This window comes from Panicum virgatum, chromosome 6K (assembly GCF_016808335.1).
Source record: "Panicum virgatum strain AP13 chromosome 6K, P.virgatum_v5, whole genome shotgun sequence".
NCBI lineage: Eukaryota > Viridiplantae > Streptophyta > Magnoliopsida > Poales > Poaceae > Panicum > Panicum virgatum.
Genome location: NC_053141.1, coordinates 15290379 through 15311297, shown reverse-complemented (window position 1 = coordinate 15311297; position 20919 = coordinate 15290379). Strand labels below are relative to the sequence as shown.

At 43.8% G+C, this 20919-nt stretch overlaps 3 protein-coding genes and 1 long non-coding RNA gene across 7 annotated transcripts; 3 read left to right on the top strand and 1 right to left on the bottom strand.

Moving 5' to 3' along the window:
• Positions 1 to 2821: 2821 nt before the first annotated feature.
• LOC120711870 lies at positions 2822 to 5668 on the bottom strand. The gene is made up of 7 exons (XM_039997535.1): positions 5310 to 5668; positions 4870 to 5191; positions 4528 to 4787; positions 4214 to 4423; positions 3989 to 4081; positions 3806 to 3907; positions 2822 to 3421 (listed from the first exon to the last, which is right to left on the bottom strand). The coding sequence occupies exons 1-7, from the start codon at positions 5589 to 5591 to the stop codon at positions 2999 to 3001; spliced, it is 1692 nt and encodes a 563-aa protein (XP_039853469.1). The 5' UTR covers positions 5592 to 5668; the 3' UTR covers positions 2822 to 2998.
• A 7097-nt stretch (positions 5669 to 12765) lies between these two features.
• LOC120711869 (ribosome-inactivating protein-like) lies at positions 12766 to 13889 on the top strand. The gene has a single exon (XM_039997534.1). The coding sequence runs from the start codon at positions 12828 to 12830 to the stop codon at positions 13629 to 13631; it is 804 nt and encodes a 267-aa protein (XP_039853468.1). The 5' UTR covers positions 12766 to 12827; the 3' UTR covers positions 13632 to 13889.
• A 513-nt stretch (positions 13890 to 14402) lies between these two features.
• LOC120711868 lies at positions 14403 to 16152 on the top strand. 4 transcript variants are annotated; one of them, XM_039997531.1, is made up of 5 exons: positions 14403 to 14678; positions 14833 to 14921; positions 15105 to 15173; positions 15260 to 15362; positions 15895 to 16152. In XM_039997531.1, the coding sequence occupies exons 2-5, from the start codon at positions 14907 to 14909 to the stop codon at positions 16008 to 16010; spliced, it is 303 nt and encodes a 100-aa protein (XP_039853465.1). In that variant the 5' UTR covers positions 14403 to 14678; positions 14833 to 14906; the 3' UTR covers positions 16011 to 16152. The 4 variants fall into 4 exon arrangements, 3 of the variants coding, with proteins under 3 accessions (XP_039853465.1, XP_039853464.1, XP_039853466.1); XM_039997530.1 differs by lacking the exon at positions 14403 to 14678 and having other exon boundaries at positions 14691 to 14921; XM_039997532.1 differs by lacking the exon at positions 14403 to 14678 and having other exon boundaries at positions 14693 to 14921; positions 15907 to 16152.
• A 3360-nt stretch (positions 16153 to 19512) lies between these two features.
• On the top strand, positions 19513 to 20591 carry LOC120711866. The gene is made up of 4 exons (XR_005690511.1): positions 19513 to 19743; positions 19923 to 20035; positions 20113 to 20395; positions 20449 to 20591. It is a non-coding gene; the product is annotated as an uncharacterized LOC120711866 (long non-coding RNA).
• Positions 20592 to 20919: the final 328 nt, after the last annotated feature.

The window sequence follows — 20919 nt, the reverse complement described above, 5'->3', positions numbered from 1 at the left end:
GTTCTTCCGGTGATACGCAGATATTCAGCTGACCGTTGGAGCAACGGCTACAAGACTTGGTGGCCTATATATACGCCTCACCCCGGCCATTTGAAGATTGCTGGAGTCCCAAGACACCTCATACACATTCAAGAACATCTCCAAACCATACAAGAGCTCATAGATCATATCCTTAGCTTATAGCACTAGAGTTGTAAAGTGTGAGTGCTAAATTAGCTCTTAGTGAGTGTAATTGCAAGGCCTTGAGCCTTTGTGCTGTGGTTCTCTAGTGAACCAAAACAAGAGCTTGGTGCGCCGGCACCTTGGAGCGTGAAGCTCGTCGGCAACGTCATCGACCCTTCGACTTGGTGTGGAGCGGTGATGACATCTTTGTGCGGGGGACGTGGAGACCCCCATCCTTTGTGGAGAAGCTCCTTAGTGGAACCCGGGGCCAAGGTGACCGTGATTGTGTTCACGAAAGAGACTTGGTGACCGAGTAGCAATACTCTTAGTGAGTGCTACAACAACGTGGATGTAGGTGTGCCTTTGTGGCTAACCGAACCACGGGATAAACACCCGCGTCAAGAGTTTGCTATCTCCTATCCCGCTCTTTAAGCTTCCGCATTACATACTAGCAATTTGTGTGCCTTTACTTTCATAGAATAGTTTCTTGATAGGAAAGGCTATAGGTTGCTAAACTCTTTTGGGATAGGGGTTTTCACACTAGAACAACCTAGTTGCACATCTAGATAGTATGTTTTAGTTTATGTTTTGTGCAAACTAGTTGGAGCTATAGGTCTAAGTTTTTAGAGTGCCTAATTCACCCCCTCCCCCTCTTAGGCTAGAACACCCGATCACTTTCACCAGGCGGTAAAATTATATTTCACTGAGTTATTTTCCTTTGCAAAGATAAAGAATATTTATTTGGCAAAAGAAAAAGGTATGGAAGAACTGCACAACCTATTCCATCTGCCCCTATCAGAGGAAGCTTTCATTCAGTTCAGCAATACTCGGAAAGAGACCAACTACGATAGCTAAATTCACTTATATGCTGGGTTTAAATTAGAGCTATATAAGGATAAAATATGTTTTGCAAACTCAGTTATCAAATCTGGATTCTAGATTCCTCAAAACTCCTAATTTTCAACCAACAAAACCAAACTTGTGCAGTGGCAATACAAGCAAGCATATAAAACTGGGGCGTGTATCACGAGGTTTACAGACAAAACATGTGCAATGGCAATACAAGCATATAAGTATCACGTGGTTTACAGACAAAACTTGTGCAGTGTCAATACAAGCATATAAAACTGGGGCGTGTCCGCGTGTATCACGCTGTCCATTTCTCTTCCTTGATTTGCAACCTGGTATTTGGTAATTTTCTTCCGAATATGAATCAGCGTGAGACGTGTGCATCGCGTGGAGGAGAAGATGCCAGCAACGTCACCATCGGCCCGAGCGCCCGCGTGGAAAATATGGACGCGAAACTTTTGTGCCAATCATTCATACTCGTGGAAAATATGGACACGAAATTTTTTTGTGCCGCTGGAGTTTTTCTTAAAAGCATAAAGCAATTTTGGTTTACATTGGAGGTAGCAATTGCAATCAGCTGAGATGCTACTCCCTCCGGCCTAGTAGATATATAAGGGATTTTGGATTTGTCCTAAGTCAATCTATACAAACTTTGACCAAATTTATTGAGAAGTATTAAAATCTACCACATTAAAGAAGTAAATTATGAAAATATGTTGCATAATGTATCTAATTATACTCATTTGATATTATAAGTACTATTATTCTTTCATATAAACTTGGTCAAATTTAGAATAGTTTGACTTTGGACAAAATGGAAATCCTCCGGGACGGAGGTAGTATTTATTAAAAGAACCTTTTCCTTATAATTTTCCATGAATTCTTTTAATCTTGTAAGTGATACAAAAATAAAATTTAACAACATGAAAGATGGTGACAAATTTATTTATCCTTTCACTACCAGGAAACTCTGCTATACAACCGGGCCATAAACCCCATCTAGAACCGGATATGCAACTGGTGCTAAGCATCCGGTTCTAGAGGGGGTAGAGTATCATACACAGTTCAATAACTGATTCCAATGACAATTAAACAATAAAAAAATAATGCGCACCCGCTGCAGCACCGGCCGTGCTCCCTTCGCCGCGCTGGCTGCACCCACCGCGTGATAGCCGCTCGGCAATGAGGGAGGGGAGGCGAGGATGAAGAGGGCGGGGAGGCGACGCGAGAGAGGGAGGGGAGCCGGGCCGCCGCACGCCGTCGTCCGCCGGGCCGCACTACAAGAGATTTCACTATCTATGATGATCAGTTATCGTCATTGAAAACATGGTTTTTCGTCATTGAATAACAATGGTGACATTTACGCCTCGTCACGAAGATCGTCATAGAACGACCGTCACAAAATACAGTTAATGACGTTTTTCTCGAAATCATCATAGAATGAAATATATTTATGACGATTCTCATATCGTCACAAAAGTTGATTCCATGACGATATCTGTATTGTCATACAATAGATCCAATGACGATTCTAAGATCATCACAAAAGTTGATTCCATGACGATATCTATATCGTCAAACAAATAGATCCAATGACGATCAACATATCGTCACTACCTTCTATGACGATTTTTTTTTCATCATGCAATGTGCCTTGTAACAGCACAAAAACATGGGCCAACATAACTAGTCTGTGACAAAAATAGGCTCAATTGTCACAGAAAAAGTTCTTATTATGATAAAATAATTGGTCATGAAACATGGACCAACATGACAGGAAGCATGCAATATAGATGACATTTATCCAATAGATGTCAACCATGCCATTGTTTCATACATGAGTGTTCACTGTTGAACTATATAGTTCTTACAAAAGCAAAGGCAACACTGGCCTAGTTGGTCACCAGCAGCACAAGTACAAAATATTAGCATGGCTTTAAACATCTATCATATAGTACCACTAGAATGAAGGATGGTCAACCTGAATTTAACTGATTGGTGATTGGCTAATCAGACGTAAAATAAGAGAATCAGTAGTTTCTTGCTTCTGCTTGAGAATGGCCAGCTGCTCTTCATTTCTTTTGTTTGACTCATTTGTCTCTTCCATTTTCTGCTCCATATCTGTTATTTTTTCCTGTTGAGAAATAATAGTAGCACGCAGATCTTGTTCATTTCTTTCAGCTTTCTCGATCTGCAAAGCTTGGACTTGAACTATTTCTTCAAGCTCTCTCATGCGTGCACTAGAAGTGTTAGTGCTGATTGGTTGGCTTCCGGCCGAACGAATACCCATGTTTTCTAGAAATTTGCTTGATGAACTGTACTCGGATAGAACTCCACCCACAATCTCATCTATAGGTTTTGGTTCTTCACCTTCTTCTGGTGTTTCATCCCTTGCAGTTTCCATGGCATCCTAAGATTGAATAAAGCCAATATGAATCTATTACATTGCTCAAATTTGATAGAAAAAAAAAACATAAGCAACCATTTCTCTGTGATCAATACATTCAGATTTGATAGAAAGGATAGAACCAACCATTTGATGGAAAGAACATAGCAAAGCACTACAAATTTATATACTAGATCAGATTTTTCATCATATTGATGTTTTGAGCTTATTCAGATCCAATAGAACGAAACAAGCATGGCAGCCACAAGAAAGAAGTGAACCATATTCAACATGTTTTCAGTTCATATTTTGACAAGGTAAGTAACATGTTTCATGTTTATATTTCAGTTCAGAATATGCATTCAACTAACATCACACATGCACATTTTTGGCAGTTAATATACTTACAATTACTTCTTGTACAACATCAGTATAACCCTTTGTCTTACTGAAGTGGCTTGCCTTGAAAAGATCCACAGAATCAGGTTCTTCCCCATTACCTTGCTCTCTCTGCATTAATGATATAAATGTTTATAACTTTGAAGGTAGCAAGTTGTATACTGCAATGAATTCATAAACAATTTAGCTTACCACACAATATCTCTTAGCAACATAGCTTTGTGAGCCTGTGGTTTGGTGAAGCTTAACTTCTCCTCGATTTCTTTTGTTCACTGCACATGTTGCCTACAAATAATGAAAATCCAAGGCAATCTGAGTCAATGTTGAAGTTTGTCCAATACACTAGGCAAAAATCAGTAGTAGATTTTAGCATTTCTGAGCTATGTGAGTACTAAAGTAACATCTAATCTGTGATACCTTGTGTTTAGGATTATTCCACTTCTCCACAAGTTTTGCCCAGTCTTGTTGACTAGTATTTGGAGGTTTGTTTGATAGTACTTGGTCCTCAGGAACACCATTGAAATAATCTCTTTTCAGTTTATAACGCTCTTGACGCACTCCATCTTTGAGGAGACCCGAACACACTTTTTTTGTTGTGTTATCAGCAACATCCAAGTTAAAGCGAATCTATTCAAGTCAAAAGATGTCATCTTACTACACTAAAAGTGATCAAGTAACATCATAAAAGTAAACTCAATTTTAATACCACAATATTGACTGTTTGAACTTACAGCTAGATATCCTAGGTGATCTTTTTGGACATCTGTATCAATTTTCTTCTTGTAATCCTTCCAATGCGGGTAGATAGGCATATGGTTCCGGACCAGTATGCCTGACTCTGAAGCTAGCTTTGCTGCTTGCACTGGATGTTCAGGTCGTTTCTTCCCTTCAACAAATGCAAGGCACATTTTCGAACCCATAGCGTTAGTAAGCTTGTTGAGCCCTCTTCCCCAGGTCGGATCCCGAACTCTCTTAGGCCTTTCAGGTGGAACTAATAGAACATATGTTTGTAAAGGATTAGAAGCATGTTTTCAACATAGAAAATGAAATGGAAATATGTTAGAATTTCCTACCTTCATCAAGAATCGGCATGTCCTGTCCAGCAATATCACTAGCTTGGTCCATTGGACTCATGCTACAAGTTCCTTCATTAGCATCACTGATTGGACGACTGGACCTCAAAAGCAGTGGTGTGTTCACTTCCCTTGATTCAAATGCAGATGGTGGAATAAGCTCTTCCTCAACTCTAGCTTGACTCCTTTCTTGAGGAACATGTGTATTGGCTGATGGTTCAGACCTTGACCTTGTCGACATAGATGATGGTCTAGCACCTTGGGGGTTTCTTGATGCCTTTGTCTGTCTTGATCCAGGAGCCATTTGAGAGCTTTTTGAAACCTGCATAACATAAAAAAGTAGATGTATTGTACATTTGTTAATTAGCACACAGTACATAAAAATACATTTAAGAACACGCAGTACATACACTAAAGTTGAAAAGAATAAGTGGCTCAACCTTGGACCTAGATGATTTGTACATCACTGTCATTTCCTCTTCCTCTTCTAAATTGGTTTCACTTTCTTCAGATTGGTTGTTCTCATCAGCAGAGGGTTCATAGTCCGATGCAGATTCTTCACTGAATTTTTTCTTCCTTGCAACTATTCTGTAATCATTTTTCTTTCTTGTAGACAACTGGTTGAGAAGGTGTTTTGCATCATATACGCCAGAAGATTTCAATTTTTCAATGTTACTCCTGATATTTCTATCTCTCGCCTCTTCATATGCATCGATTGGCATTGCTTACATGAACCAGACAGGATATAGTTAGTTAAGTTCTTGGCTCTAATTAATTCCATCTATAGGTAAAAATGTGATTTAGCTTATAAATCAAACTCCTCTAACCAATAACAACCCAATAACCAGTCAGCATCCTCAAACTTAAGAGACACAACACAATAGAAAATTTTGGGCGAAAAAGAACCTCTTCTATGGTTGATGCAGTTGGTTCCTCCTGAGTAGGTGATGCGTGCTCCTCCGACCTTGCCTTCACGAGCTCGAGGTCGGTGCAGCCGGGCCGTCGAGGACGGCGAAGCAGGGCAGTTGAGGCCGGTGGAGGCAGGGAGGGAGGGATGCCTTGGTGGGTGTGACCCTCACGGAGGCAACAGATTTGGGGCAGATCGACCCATAGAGGTGTGGGCAGCTCGATGGTGCTACAGCTGCAGGTGATTTAAAGATGGGGATTGGTGGAGGTGGCCGGGGCAGGATAGATATGAGGGGACGGCGGAGGGATGCTACGAGGATGCGGAGGGAGAGGGAACGACGAGGAGGAGGGGTTACCTGGAACAGGCGGACGACGCGGGCCTCGTCGACGTCCTCGAGCTCGGCGGCGGCGCGGGCGGGCTGCGGAGGCGGAGCGCCAGCGGCCGCGCCGAGGAGGAGGAGCGCGGCGGCGGCGGTGCGATTGGGGGCGATGGCGAAGGGTTGGAGTGGGGTGGGGGCGACGGTGAATGGATTGGTTTGGCGCTGCGGGAGAGGGGGAAGGGGTGGCTTTACCCTTTTCATTCCAAAGGGTGAGCCTGGCGCTAGTTATTTGGCGGGGCACGGCGCGGTAATGAAATTTTCGTGAAAAAACAGAGGGAAAGGTCGCGACAACAAAATTTCAATGAATAAATAGAGGGAAAAGTCAAAAGCAAGTGCTTGATGTATAGCTGTCCTACTGGTTGTACTCGATCCAAGCACATTAGAGGCTTAGAGCGTGTATGTCATTGTCTCATCTTTTTTTTTCAAATGAGCTCTAATCTACTTATTACATGCCTATTTTTACCGGTTCCTGCAGTGGTTGGTTAGTTCGGTCATGACCATATGAACCAAACCGATCGGTTCGGTCTGATGCAGTCCCGGGCACTATGCTAGTATCTCATCACGAATGATTTTAGCACTGATACATTCAGAACTACCATATGACTACCAATGAAAACACAGACATAGGTCCATCTGAAATAAAATAAAATACAAATAAAATTTTCACGACAATGCAGAGTTCCAACATTTCAGTGGTACAAGGTTTTCTTACATGGCCAAAATGACCATATGAAACAAAGAAACATAGATCAGTCATCATCATCAGTTTCATTCGTTGGACCTTGCGGGCAATCACGGTCACTCCAGTACTCTTGCAGAGTGTCATCTTCATCTTCTGAGTCCGTGTCATGAGAAGTATCAGGTGTGATGTTTCGAATTTTGTCAACAATCGTGGCATCAACCCTGCAGCCATCCTCATCCAGACGATGCAAATGCTCCAGCTGTGGATCAATATTACTTAGAACATTTTCTTCGCTAGAGGAAATATCATCCTGGTACGCGACATCATTAGTATGATCTTCAGTTTCAGTCACATCATATAGTTGCCTATGGTCAACTTTCTGCACCACTTTCCACCCTTTACCAAGCCTTGTGTCATCCAAATAGAATACCTGTGCTACTTGAGTGGCTAAAATATATGGATCATTTTTGTACCAGTAATGCTCTACATTGATGCTTCTAAAGTACCCATCATCTTTCATGCCTGTCTTTCTTCCTTCAAGATTGTACCAGTCACATCGAAATATAACAACAGATCGAGTAAACTGTTTATTTGATGGATATCGCAACACTATTATTTCACTAAGAACACCATAAAAGTCAATGCATTCATCCTTATGGGTACCCTGCGTCATGATACCACTATTCTGAGTTTTTCGATATTTCTCACGGCTGACAGTTCGGTACCGGACTCCATTGGCAATACAAGATGAGTATGTCTCAATTCTCTTATCTGGACCACATGACAAGGCATAGATATCATCACTTACTTCCATCATCCCATCACAATGCAGCTTTGCAACCTGTCCATACAGAAGCATCATAAGCCATTATGCAAATAAAAAAAATACAAAAGGCTATTGTTCTTCTAAATGTGAAAGGAAAGTTACATGGTTCTTAAACCATTTTGGAAATCCCTTTTCCAGCCTTTGGTCAACATCAAGCTCATTTTCATGCTCCAATTCTTCTCTATACAGCCTGAAAAAATACTGGTAACATCAAAAAAGGAGCAAAATATGATGCAGAAGATAAACCAGGTAGTGAACAAAAAAAAGGAACAAAACGAAACGAAACCAAAAAAGATACATACATCTTGTACTGATCAATTTCTTCACAGTTATTGAGCACAAACCAAACCAATTTGTCAAAATCACTATCATTGTATGAAACTTTTCCGCCTCCAAGCAATTTAACAAAGTGTGTAAAAACTGAGAGAGTATCTTGTGGTATAACATCATCTCGGCAACTGTTTTGTCTTCCCTGCCTATTAAATCTTGTTTCTACATCATCGAAATATCTTGAGCAAAAAGTCAAGCATTCATCAATGATGTATGCCTCAGCAATGGACCCTTCAGGCCTTGCCCTATTTCTCACATAATGCTTCAAAGTACATAATCTTCTTTCAATAGGGTACATCCACCCATATTGTACCGGACCTCTTAGTAGTGCCTCATCAGGTAAGTGCACAACTAAGTGTACCATTACATCAAAAAAGGCAGGTGGGTAAATTTTTTCAAGTTTGCATAGGATTATTGGAATCTCAGCTTTCAGTCTATGCAAAACATCCACCTTAACCGTTTTAGAGCATAATTGCTTAAAAAAGTTCCCTAGCTCAGAGATGGCTTCATATACATCCTTACGTATTAATCCTCGCAACGCAGCTGGTAGAATACGTTGTAAAAGGATATGACAGTCATGAGTTTTCACATGTTGAACCTTATGCCCATCCGCATCAACACAGCTTGTCAAGTTGGCTGCATACCCATCTGGAAATTTAACATCCCTTAAAAATTTACAAAATGCAGCCCTCTGGTCATTTGTCATTGTATAGCAAGCATGTGGTCGATCATATGAATTGCCATTTTGTACCAAGTGTAGCTCCTTTCTGATGCCAAGATTTTCCAAATCAATTCTAGCACTAATAGTGTCCTTTGACTTTCCCTCAATACGAAGAAATGTCCACAGCAAATTCTCACAAATGTTCTTTTCAATGTGCATCACATCAAGATTATGCCGCAGCTTTAGTTGTGACCAATAAGGTAAGTCCCACAAACTAACCCGTATGTGCCAAGTTGGTTGATCCTTATCTCTGCGTTTCCTCTTTTTATTGGAAGGGTGTTTTCCTGGTTTAACATCCTTTACCTCTTCCAATTTCTCCAAAATCTCAGATGTTGAAAATTCTCTTGGTTTGCCCCTCTTTTCATGCTTGCCATTAAAAAGTCTGCTCTTTCGCCAAGGATGGTCTGCTGGAAGGAAACGGCGATGGCCAAGATAACCAATTTTGTTGTTTAGAGCCTGTGACAAAGGATCTTCATCACAATGAATACAAGCAAAGTAACCTTTTGTGCTACGGCCTGACAAAGTGCCTAGAGCTGGATAGTCATGTATACACCAAAGAATAGCAGCATGTAGGGTAAACATTTTATCTGTAAATGCATCATAGGTCCGTACTCCTTTCCATAGATCAAGCAAATCTTGTATTAGTGGCTGCAAGAATACATTAAAATCTTTTCCTGGAGCCTTTGGACCTGGGATAAGTAAGGCCATCATAAAGTTAGACTGATCCATGCATGCCCATGGTGGCAGATTGTATGGGATAACAAACACTGGCCACATACTATAGGAGTTGCTCATGTGGCCAAATGGGTTAAAACCATCAGTGGCAAGACCAAGTCTAAGATTTCTAGCATCATCTGCAAACCATTCATATCTTCTATCAAAATCTTTCCATGCCTTACCATCTGCAGGATGCCTCATTTCATTCTCAACAATCTGACGCTTCAATTTATGCCACTGAGTATTCTCTGCTGTTTCTTTAGACATAAATAATCTTTGAAGTCTTGGCTTCAAAGGAAAATAGCGCAGTACCTTCCGAGCAACTCGCTTTTTCCCATTTGGATCTTTCCACCTTGACTCTTCACATACTGGACACTGATCAAGATTGGCATCACTTTTCCAAAATAGGACACAATTATTTTCACACACATGAATTGATTCATAACCAAGCCCTAGTTCACAAAGGAGATTTTTTGCTTCATTATATGATCTGGGGAGTGCATTATTATCCGGGAATGCTGAGGACAACAACTGAAGAAGTGCATCAAAGGCAATGTTGGTGATACGGTAGTAGGACTTGAGATGCAGGAGCTTGATCAGGAAAGAGAATTTTGTAAATTTGGTACAGCCAGGGTAAAGTGCACACTTGGCATCTTCCAAGATCTTTCCAAACTTTGGCCGATTCTTCTTTTCCTTGTCTGCAGTTTTGTACAAGTCACCCAGCAATTCTGGAATTCTATCATCGCCATCTTCATCGTCGTCATCATCATGGTACTCATGTACAACAATCTCATCAAGAGAATCAATGCCCATATCACCAGGATCTTGAGTTTCATGTTCAACAGTTTCGCTGGCTTCAGTAATAAGTGGTTCCCCATGATATACCCATCTAGTATATGTTCTGGACATGCCATAAATATATATGTGATCTTCCACTTGAGCTAGATGTCCGTACTTTCTGTTATTGCATTCTGAACATGGGCAATGTATTGGGGCATTCACATCGCACCGTTCTAGAACAAAGCGAATGAAGGCCTTCACACCATTAATATACGCAGGGGAAAATTTCCTATCATTTATCCAAGATTTGTCCATCTGAAAAAAGTATAAAGGATGCATTGAAAACTTTCCTAATACATGGGTGAGAACGCACAGACAGCAATTTAACCAAATTGCAAACTAATCATTCCTGATACACTGGTTCCCCATTTCAAATGCATCAAAATATCAACAGTCAATTTCATATTCCATTCCAAGTGTACAAAAGCATAAAAGAGCTATAACTTCATCTGCATACCTAAATATTGGCTGCAATTTTTACTACCATACAAACTTCTGCAGGTGGAAGTGCAAATTTTTTCCCAAGGAAACACACAGAGTAATCTATACAAACTGCTACAGGATTGAGTACTGACCTTAATGGATGATCCAATAGTGAACTGAATATTCAATGCCCCGCTGCTCCAGGTGCAATCGAGCCTACTAATTTTTTTGCCGCCGTACTGTGTGGCCTTCTTGCTTGTCACCTGCTGCTATGCTCTTCAGCTGTTGCGCGCCACAACCTTGGCTGCTGCCTGCTGCTCCGGCTCTTCAGCTGCTGCATGCACGGCCGCTCGGCACCCGTGTGCCCCTAGCGCGGCGAGCGCTCTGGCCAGCTGGCCGCCGCTGCAAAACGAGCCCGACCAAATGCGCTGGCGTTCAGCAACCTTTGCGCATCGCCAAGCTTGTCACCGGCAGTTGGCCAAGCACGCCGCCGCCCCCTAGATCCACTCTTCGGCGAGCCGCCAGTGGCTGCTGGCCTGGTGCCCTGCTGCCTGAGGAGGATAAGGTTAGGGTGACGTGATGGGCCAGCCCAAATTCATATTGGGCCTATTCACTTTGAACAGCAAATCAGTTTTCCAATTTTTTTGTGACAAAAACACATTGGTCATAAATTAATCGTCATAATGATTAGCTGTTCCATGACAAATATATGAAATCGTCACAAATTGTAGAATCTTTTATGACGAAAAATTTATGTTCGTCACAAATAACCGATGACCTCAACTTTTTGACGAAAATACTGAAATCGTCACAGAATAGCCGGTATTCTATGACAATTCTGACATTTGTCATAATAATTTTCGTCACTGATACTCACTTTTCTTGTAGTGCCGCCACGCGCTGTCGCCCGCCTGGCCGCCGCGTGCCGCCTCGCTACGCCGGCCGCACCCGTCGCTGTGCCGACCGCTCGACAGTGAGGGAAGGAAGGCGAGGAGGGAGAGGATGGGGGAGGTGACGCGAGATAGGGAGGGGAGCTTGGCCACCGCTCTGTCGCCCGCCGGCCTACCAAATGGGGAGAGGACGTAGGGAAGAGGAGGTGGACGAGAGGGGCATGGGGATAAGGCAGGCGAGAGGTGGTGGTGGAGGGAGAGGAGTGGAAAGGCGGTAAATGGATAGGAGAGGAGGCTGAGCTGTTTCTAAAGAAATTGTTTCTGGTAGTTCACGCTAGAAGCGGCTCTAGGGGAACCACTTCTAGTGTTTACCTCACTAGAAATGGTTGTACTCTACAACCGCTTCTAGTGGTAGATGGCTACACTAGAAGCGGTTGTAGGCTAGAACCGGTTCTACTGATGGCGCCACTAGAAGGGGTTATCCTTTACAACCCTTTCTAATGTGGTGCCTCACCATATCTGATGCACAACCAGTTCTACTAATTATTATTGGAACCAGCTCATCTTTTTAGCTTCTGATGTGTCGGTTCTAATGTGGAGTTCTCTGGTAGCGATTTATCGATTTCTAAACGAGGGGTAGGTAGATATAGATACATTTCAGTGTGCAACAACATATGAATGTAAAACACGTATGAAGAGCTAGGAAGGAATAGATTATGTAGTATTAACATAATAAGTTATGTGCAACCTAAGAACTAATGCTTGATTCAATTATCTCTCGAAACGCCCTTTCCTCAAGCCACAGCGCAGAGCGGGCATTTTCGGAGGCGAGGCCGCTAATCTCCATTGATCCGATCCGCCGGCCCCATCTTCTCCCCGGCGTCGGAGTTTTAAGCTTAAATTTGTAGCAAGGGTTTCCTCAATCCTCATGGTGCGTGGTGGCAATGACTGCGGCTCCTCCATGGCTCCATCTAGGATGTTGTTCGGAACGTTGAAGTCGTGTCCAGGACGTCTGGACAAGAGAATCAAGCTCAGATGAGAATATGAGATGGTGTGGATCACGGCACCGTATGTAGTCGTCGTTCTCATCCCGCCACAGCGGGCCCATCGTACCCAACTCGATCTCCTGCTGCATACTTACTCTATAAATATGTGCCAAGCAACCCCTCTTTCACATCATCCCACAAACATCATAAACACAAGAAAACTACTGTGTGGCGGGAGGAGAAGAAGAAGAAGAACGATGGCGGCGCCAAAACCCGAGTTCACGGATTCCTTCGTCGTGCAAACCGGCAACTACGGCGACTTCGTCCGCCTGTGCCGGCAAAATGTGATCAAATACTGCAGCAACGTCACGGGCATCGCTCAGCCCGTGCTGCCGCAGGAGCAGCCGATCCCCAAGCGCTGGTTCCACGTCCTCCTCCGCACCGAGACCAGCTCCCTCACGCTGGCCGTGCGCATGGACAACCTCTACCTCGTCGGCTTCAGGACCCCAGCCGGGGTGTGGTGGGAGTTCAACAACGAGCAAGGCAAGCACCTCATCACGGGCGCCAGGTGGCTCGGCTTCGGCGGCCGGTACCAGGATCTCATCGGCCAGAAGGCGCTGGAGACCGTCACGCTGGGCCGTTTCCAGATGACCGAAGCCGTCAATGTCCTGGCGAAGCACCCCGGCGGCACACCTGCTGCGGTGGCGGAGGAGCTGCAGCCGCAGGGCGGCGTATTGGTATCGGCGGAGGGTGGCGTTCAGCAGGCCGACCCGTCCGCCGAGGCCAAGAGCAAGCTGGCGAAGCTGGTGATCATGATCTGCGAGGGGCTGCGCTTCCTCACTGTGTCCGGCACGGTGGACAAGGAGTTCGAGAACCCCGCGGCGACGGTGACCCAGATGCAGGGGAAGCAGGTGAATAAGTGGGATAGGATCTCGGCGGCGGTGTTCAAGTGGGCTCAGGACCCGACTGCTGAGTTCCCCGATCTGGAGGAGGTGGGCGTCGAGGACAGAAACGATGCAGCCAGGATCGTCGCGCTCGTCAAATTTCAGAAGGCCAACTAGCTAGTAGTAACTAGCTAGTACCAGTGGTGGTTACCTGTACCTGCACGTCTACGTCGTTACGTATATGCGCGTGCGCGCCGTACGCGCTGGCTAGTAGGACGTGTGCATCCACAAATAAGTACACCGGCCTGCCGGTGTCGTTCCAGCAGCTCTTTGCGTTGGTGGCTTGCTTGCCACCTTAATTAACTGTATCCCTCTATTGTTATATATAAATAATATAAATAAATAAACTCCCGCGGGCTCCATGCTTGCCTCTTACTGATCGACTTCATTTCCTTGCAACAAACTAAAACTAAAATTAAATCCATGCATGCATGCCTTCTCCTGCATCCGGGCGTGCAAAGCTTTTCTACATACGCTTAGCGGCCTCTTCCTCTATATATATATATATATATATATATATATATATATATATATATATATATATATATATACATATATATATCGTCCATGACACATAATATACACTATTAAAAAAATATTTTCAGCACCGGTATTTTTACCGCCGGCCCTAAAGTGGTCGGATGCGCTATAGGACCGGCGGTGAAAATAACTTTCACCGACCGCCGGCCCGTGGTGGCGGTTATTTTCACAGCCGTCCTAGAGTAATTAGGTGCAGTATATAGACCCATGGTGAAAATAATTTTGACCGCCGCTTCCTTCAACGGGCCGGTGGTAATGGTCAGTTGGCCACATCACCCAAATTCTTTTCAGCCCAAGCAGTTTCTTCCCCAAATTGCTTTCGGCGCACCCGTGCCGCCCCCGAGCTCCACCCTCCACGCCGCCCCCGACCCCGACCTCCGCGCCGCCCCCGCCCAGGCCTCCGCGGCGCCTCACCGGAGGGGGGGGGGCCCAATTCCGGCGGCCGCCTACCTGACCTCCGCCCAGTCCTTTGGCTGCCCGCCCAGGCCTCCACGGAGCCCTGCCGGAGCTGAGGGGCCCCGATCCGGCGGCATCCCGGACCTCCATCCCGACGCGGTGCCTGCCCCCTTCTCCTCCTCCGACACCCACCGGCGCACATACATGGCTCTGCTGTTCATCCTTGATGTATGTGCGGCGTCCTCCTCTTTCACACCTCAGCTGGCCCCACTTCAATTCCTTTTACTAACTTCGTTTCTTATTTCTGCATGACTAGTAACCTAGAATAGTAGATAATTTGCATGTGGTTTTGATTTAATTGATTTCTTCTTGCATGATGAAGTTGTCAAATATTTGCCTCATGCGTGCGCCATCAGAGATGTGGAGGATGAGGAGCTTCGCAGCTTCTTCTATGGCATGGAACCATGGCAGGTACTGTACTTATACATGAAGCACGACAGTTGTTATAATTCTCATTAATCTGCAGTGCTCTCAAAGATCTGTGCATGTTTGCTACATATGCATAACATAAATAGTACTACTGAAACTAACCGTGTGTAATCACTCTATTGACACAGCCCTATTGTTGAGAAATTAAAGTCACTGAACTTGTAGGAAGCATTAGCTGATATTTTCCTGAGGAGCACGGAGCTCATGAAAGACGCTAGAGGGATTGCATCCCTGGTATGCCTTCAGCTGAACTGAGATGAAACTGAGTTTTGTGATATCACCAATATTCATCTAAATTAAACTGTACCCATGCGATGCAGAGCGGAATTGTTCCTCCTTTGGTACCATTTGTTCAAACATTCGCAGCAGTCATCACTGCAGCCCACACAGGATCCCTCTACTATATAGCCACTGCTCCGAAAGGTGATCCATGTTCTACTAACAGTCCTAATTTACACATGCAACCTGTTAATGCAGATTATCTCTGTTGTCAGTTTCCATACCAATAATACAACTCAAATTGGTTTCTAACAAGTATACTTTGAGATTATTCTGTATTTAGATTTAAATATTGTTAGTGTTTTGCAGTGCCTTAATAATGTGATTTGAGATAACTATAAGATGTGTGTTCTGTTCTGCCTTGTATGGCCCCCATTACCTGTTGGCGTTGCTTGCCTCTTACTAGCTAGCTGTTTAGTATCCTTGGCCTGTTTCTGTCTGAATGTATGTGGCATGTGTGATACGGCAATAGACAGTAGCCAGTTTGGTGTCGTGTAGTATCATTGTTTGCTTGTTTCGTTAGCCTTTAGTTAATTTGTTGGTAACACACTGATGATGCTTGAACAATGAACGCTGGCTTAAAACTTACAACTTAGATCCATTTGAACTTTTTTTGTATTTACATATCATGGCATGTCCTGTAATTTGCTTGTTCTTTTATCCTGTCCTGAATAAGTGATGTATATAGGTGTAATGGGAAGATTGGGACGATTCCATTCTCATCGTCAAAAATGTGTCAACAAGGATGCAACAGCAGTTGTGCACCCATGTGCAACTATATGTTTGATGTAAGGAATTGTGGTTTGTAATCAGTGTATCGATTTATGGTTTGTAAAAGGTGTATGAACATGTGACACTTTGTGAGTGAATTATATTTACTATGTGTTTACTCTGTGAGATTTGATGTAGTTATTATGAGAATGATTTGCAATAATTCTGCACCCATGTGAATTGTATGAAATTAGTGAAATGCGGTTTAATTTTGATAATGGTGTTGGAATAGGCAGTGGAAACCTATTTTCACCGCCGATATTTCACCGCCGGCACCTAAACTGGCGGTGAAAATGGGTTTAGGGCCGGCGGTGAAAATGAATCTGTAGTAGTGATAGGTGACGTGCATATTTAAGCTGCGTCATATTTGGTCCCCTCAAAGGGTGACGGACAATGTTAGTTTTGACTACACAGCTGGTGACGGGCATAGTTTTGACTTCAAAGATCTGCGTCATCTCCCGATTATCTATTTTTGATTTTTAATTCGCACTACTGCTCTTTCTTTCTAAACTGCATCAATGAAATAGACAGAGAAATGATTCTCAGGAAAAAAAATGTAGGTAGGGTTGGGGTATTGGTCCAGTTAGCTCAGAAGCTCTGACCCGGCATCAATCCCGGTTGTAGGAAGACTCCAATGGGAAAATAAATCCGGGGCCCTACTCAGGCCGGTTGTAGGCTTCCTCGAAAGTCATTTGGTCTGGAAGGGGCCAAGGAAAAGGCTTAGATAGATGAAGCGGAACAAGGAATTTGGTCTGGAAGGGGCCAAGGAAAATGCTTTGACCACCACACGCTACGTGCGGACCCTGTGCAAATAACTAATAAAGGTTTATTTGCCTTGAAGCCTGTAACGACCCAAATATAATTATCATGCTAAGCATTTTAAGGGCCCCTGAGCGAACCAGAAATTATAGGCCCTTTAGACTAAATATTTTCTCATTTATAATATGGAAAAGAGATAGTAGTGCTAATAATATAAAGGTTACTTTTCAAAAAAAATAATATAAAGATAGTAGTGCTAATAATACATATTAAATTTTGAAGAAAAATGCCGATAGTACAGACAAAAATGTCAAAATAAAATTAGTTTAAAGTTTATAAATTGAAGATCTAATATGCTAAATAAATGATTAATGAAATAACTCACTGAATTCAAGATGAAGGTGCGATTGATACGATGGGCATCTACTTCAAGTACCACAAGCAATCAGGTTAAGTGCGAGGGCAGTGGGGCACATGCACGCACACTGCATGTAACAAATGTCTGGTGGCCGGCGGCTGGCGATCTTTTCTCTAATTTGCCCATTTAGTTTTAGCTATTTGGATTCTATCGACCGCGACACCTACGAATTTACGACACCACGGTCTCCAAAGATAGAAGTCACGTCTCCATCGTTTTTTCGATACTCAGTCAACTTTGAAGTAAAAAAGATGCGATGATTGGAGTTCTAGAAAGCATGCTTTCTATATGGATTGTTGGGCCCCTTGTTCCTTGGGCCCCGGCGGTCGCCTCTCCCGCATGGCCCTTGAGCCGGGCCTGTTCTTGTTAGCATTCATAAAAATTTTGCACTTCATTTGAATGTATTTGAATTTAGTTTTAAATTGTTGATACATGTAGAACTCATGCTTTGTGAAGCAACTTGCATTTTTATTATATGACTTATGTTGGAAGTTATTTTGATAAAATACAGCCTTGAAAAACTTGAATTTAGGTGATTTTTCCTGGATTTTAGGAAATCATCTTGAAGCCAAATAGCTCAGCCAAAAACCCAAAAATAGCATTCCGGGAAGAATTTTCATTTCAAATATACAATAGCTTTTCATCCAATTCCAAGCAAAGTGGGTTGCTCTTGATTTCTAGTATCAACACAAAAATTGGTGTGATTTTTGGAGGCTTGGAAGATTAGTTCTGAAGATTGGAGTAAAGAGAGAAGTTTCGGAACCACAGCATTTACGTGATTTTCTTCTCCGGACTGTCTGCTTCATCTTCGTGGACTATCCACGAGAAGCACTTGTCTGCGCATCACCTCTGCAGAGAAGCTGTTCCACGTATCCTCGCCGGGCCCCACCCGAGCCCCACCTCCACCACCGCCCCCTCCTGTTCCTGCTCCTCTTCCTCACACAGAACACTCCTCTCCCTTCTTTTGCTCTCTCCAGTCTCCCCAACCAAGCCATGGAGGAAGAAACACTTTTCCACACTAAATCTACCATCCCCTCACCAAAGTTCGATGGAGAACCAGCAAAGGACAATGCCGATGAGTTTCTCCACCACCTCGATCATCTTTTCCTCGCCGGAGACCTAGGAGAAGGCCACCCCAAGTTTTTTCTTCATTTTCCCCAAGCACTCAAGAAGGAACTCGACCCGATCTCCACCGACGCCGCTCTATTCCAACAAGTGGCCCCTTGCTCGTGCTCTACACATCGCCGGTGAGCTCCCCTCGCCGTTCCGCTTCCTTCTTGTGCCCCCATTCAAGGTCCCTAGCCCATCCATGGCCTTTTCAACATTGATGACCTAGAGCTCCGTAGAATCCATGCATGTCAAATCTACTAGCCAAAACAAATTTCCCATGTCCTTAGGAATCTATAGGAACAAACCGCACTTGAAAACCATTGCCGGAGCCTCCGCCGGCGACCTCGTCGGTGAGCCTCGGCTGACAAGCGGACGGTCCGCGACCTACAGTCGGACAGTTCGCAAGTCATGGCCTCCAAGACCGAGCCTCAAGACAAAACACGGCCCAGAATTTTCTATCGCTGACGGTCCGCCAGCCACCCCCAGACGGTCTGCAGTTCACTTCCAAATTCCACACAAAACCGAGCTATTTTCTGGAACTGATCCCGCACTTGTATGGCGGACGGTCTGCGGGTACTGTAGCTGCTAGGTACAGTTTGGCTGGTTTCAATGCATAAGCATGTATCATCTTGTATAATTTATATAAAATTAAATATAGCTCCGATTGATATGAAACAAATTTTATTGGTTTTTTCTTGATGTTCTTTACCTGTTAAAAATATGTTTGCTCCTAAAATAATTATATTATTTCTCAGTTTATTAAATATATGTTTATCTTGTTAATTGCATAATTAATTCTCTATTAGTCCAAAAATTATGAAACTAATTTTGCTAACTTCCTTATGATGTGTACTATCCATTAGACATGTTTTGTGTGAATTGTTTCTAGATTGGTACAATTTAATCTATGTTTGTTTAAACCTAGTTAACTAGTAAATTGCACCATAAATGCATATGTGCCTCTAAAATTGTGAATCCAATTTTGTTGACTTTTCTCAACCTTTATGAACTATCTAAAATTGATAACACCTATCTAAAATGCATATGTGCTCCCGTGCCACCCCGGCGAGGCCCTGCACCGCCAGCTCCCATGCCGCCCTGGCGAGGCCCTGCGCTGCCAGCTCAGCCCTGCGCTGCTGAAGACCTCTGCGCTGGCCGCTGTAGATTTATGATGAATGGGACTGTAACAGCTAGCTCTTGAAGTATAATAATGTTTCTGCGCAGCGCGATGGTCGCTATGGCGGAATCAAGGGGTATGCGGTGCTCAGGGAAGATGGAGCTGAATTCGCAAAGAACAACAACCTGGAGGCCCTATTCCATGTCGATGACCCCGGGCCGAGGGTCCCAATCAAGAAGGGCAAGTTCTTGGATGTGAATGAGGCTCTGGAGGTGGTCAGATTCGACATCCAGTACTGCGATTGGATGGCGCGGCAGGATCTCCTCACCATCATGGTTCTCCACAACAAGGTACCAAATACAGTTTTGGCGCTAAGTTCAGAGACAGGAGACATCCGGTATACATGAAGTGGTTGGTAGTCATAAAGTTATGGACAAAAAGATGCAGCTTTTGTCAATTGTTTTGAGGTTGAAATCGTGGTCGACGAACACTGATCGTGCCATGGTGCGTTACTGAAACTGAAATGCAGGTGGTAGAGGTTCTCAATCCTTTAGCAAGAGAATTCAAATCTATTGGAAATTTGGAACCTTGAGGAAAGAGCTTGACGAGTTACAGGAGGAACTAGCAAAAGCTCACAATCAGGTATGCTACTGGAAGAAACCATATGGAAACATTCGATACCACCAGCTCGAACCTGATGTTTTTCATGTCTGATGCAGGTTCATTTATCAGAAGGAAGAGTATCATCTGCGCTCGACAAGTTAGCATATATGGAGACCCTGATAAATGACAGGCTATTGCCGGATGGAGCCTCTAGTACATCCACAGCCGAGTCCACTTCCCTAGTTTCAAGTACATCACCCACCCACCACCCATGTCCGAACTAAGAAACAGCCGCGTAGGACTCTGAACGTGTCTGGTCCAGTGAAACCCTACAATCCCAGCTTGAAGAACTTCTGGTACCCAGTTGCCTTCTCCAGTGATCTGAAAGATGACACAATGGTAAAGCACTGAATGTTTCAAGCCATTAAAAAGTCAGAGCTTGGAATTCTCAGGCACCAATAGATTGTTTCGAGGAGCAGTGGGTGATATTCCGTGGAAAAGATGGAAGGCCTGGATGTGTTCAGAACACATGTGCTCACAGTGCTTGCCCCCTTCATCTTGGTTCAGTGAATGTGGGTAGAATCTAGTGCCCTTACCATGGTAAGAATTGAGAGTCAGTAACTTCGAATTATAAAACTTGAATACATACATGAAAATAGGTTTTACCTTCATTTTTCAACATGCTTCTGCTGGTTTTGCAATTTGAATACTAATGTCAAAGGTTACCTTGTTTTCAAAGTGCTTATCCTGCCCGACTTGTCTGAATTAAAAGTGACATTTAGTTAGCAGTGCTTGTAAAGCACATGGGCCACCGAGAAGGGCAAGATCCCCATTGACTGGAACAACGCGCCCTTTGTCGTCTCCTACCGCAGCTTCTATGCCAACGCCTGCGTCAGCGGCTGGATGAGGAAGCAGCTCAACCG

Bases quoted from the DNA above. Each gene is read 5' to 3' on its own strand.
- LOC120711870 (XM_039997535.1), bottom strand. From the start codon at position 5,591: ATGCCAATCGATGCATATGAAGAGGCGAGAGATAGAAATATCAGGAGT. The intron at 4,788-4,869 runs GTAGGAAATTCT...ATGTTCTATTAG, and splicing joins CATGCCGATTCTTGATGAAG to TTCCACCTGAAAGGCCTAAG. The intron at 3,422-3,805 runs GTAAGTATATTA...ATTCAATCTTAG, and splicing joins ATGTTGTACAAGAAGTAATT to GATGCCATGGAAACTGCAAG.
- LOC120711869 (XM_039997534.1), top strand. From the start codon at position 12,828: ATGGCGGCGCCAAAACCCGAGTTCACGGATTCCTTCGTCGTGCAAACC.
- LOC120711868 (XM_039997531.1), top strand. The intron at 15,174-15,259 runs GTATGCCTTCAG...CATGCGATGCAG, and splicing joins CTAGAGGGATTGCATCCCTG to AGCGGAATTGTTCCTCCTTT. The intron at 15,363-15,894 runs GTGATCCATGTT...GTCCTGAATAAG, and splicing joins TATAGCCACTGCTCCGAAAG to TGATGTATATAGGTGTAATG.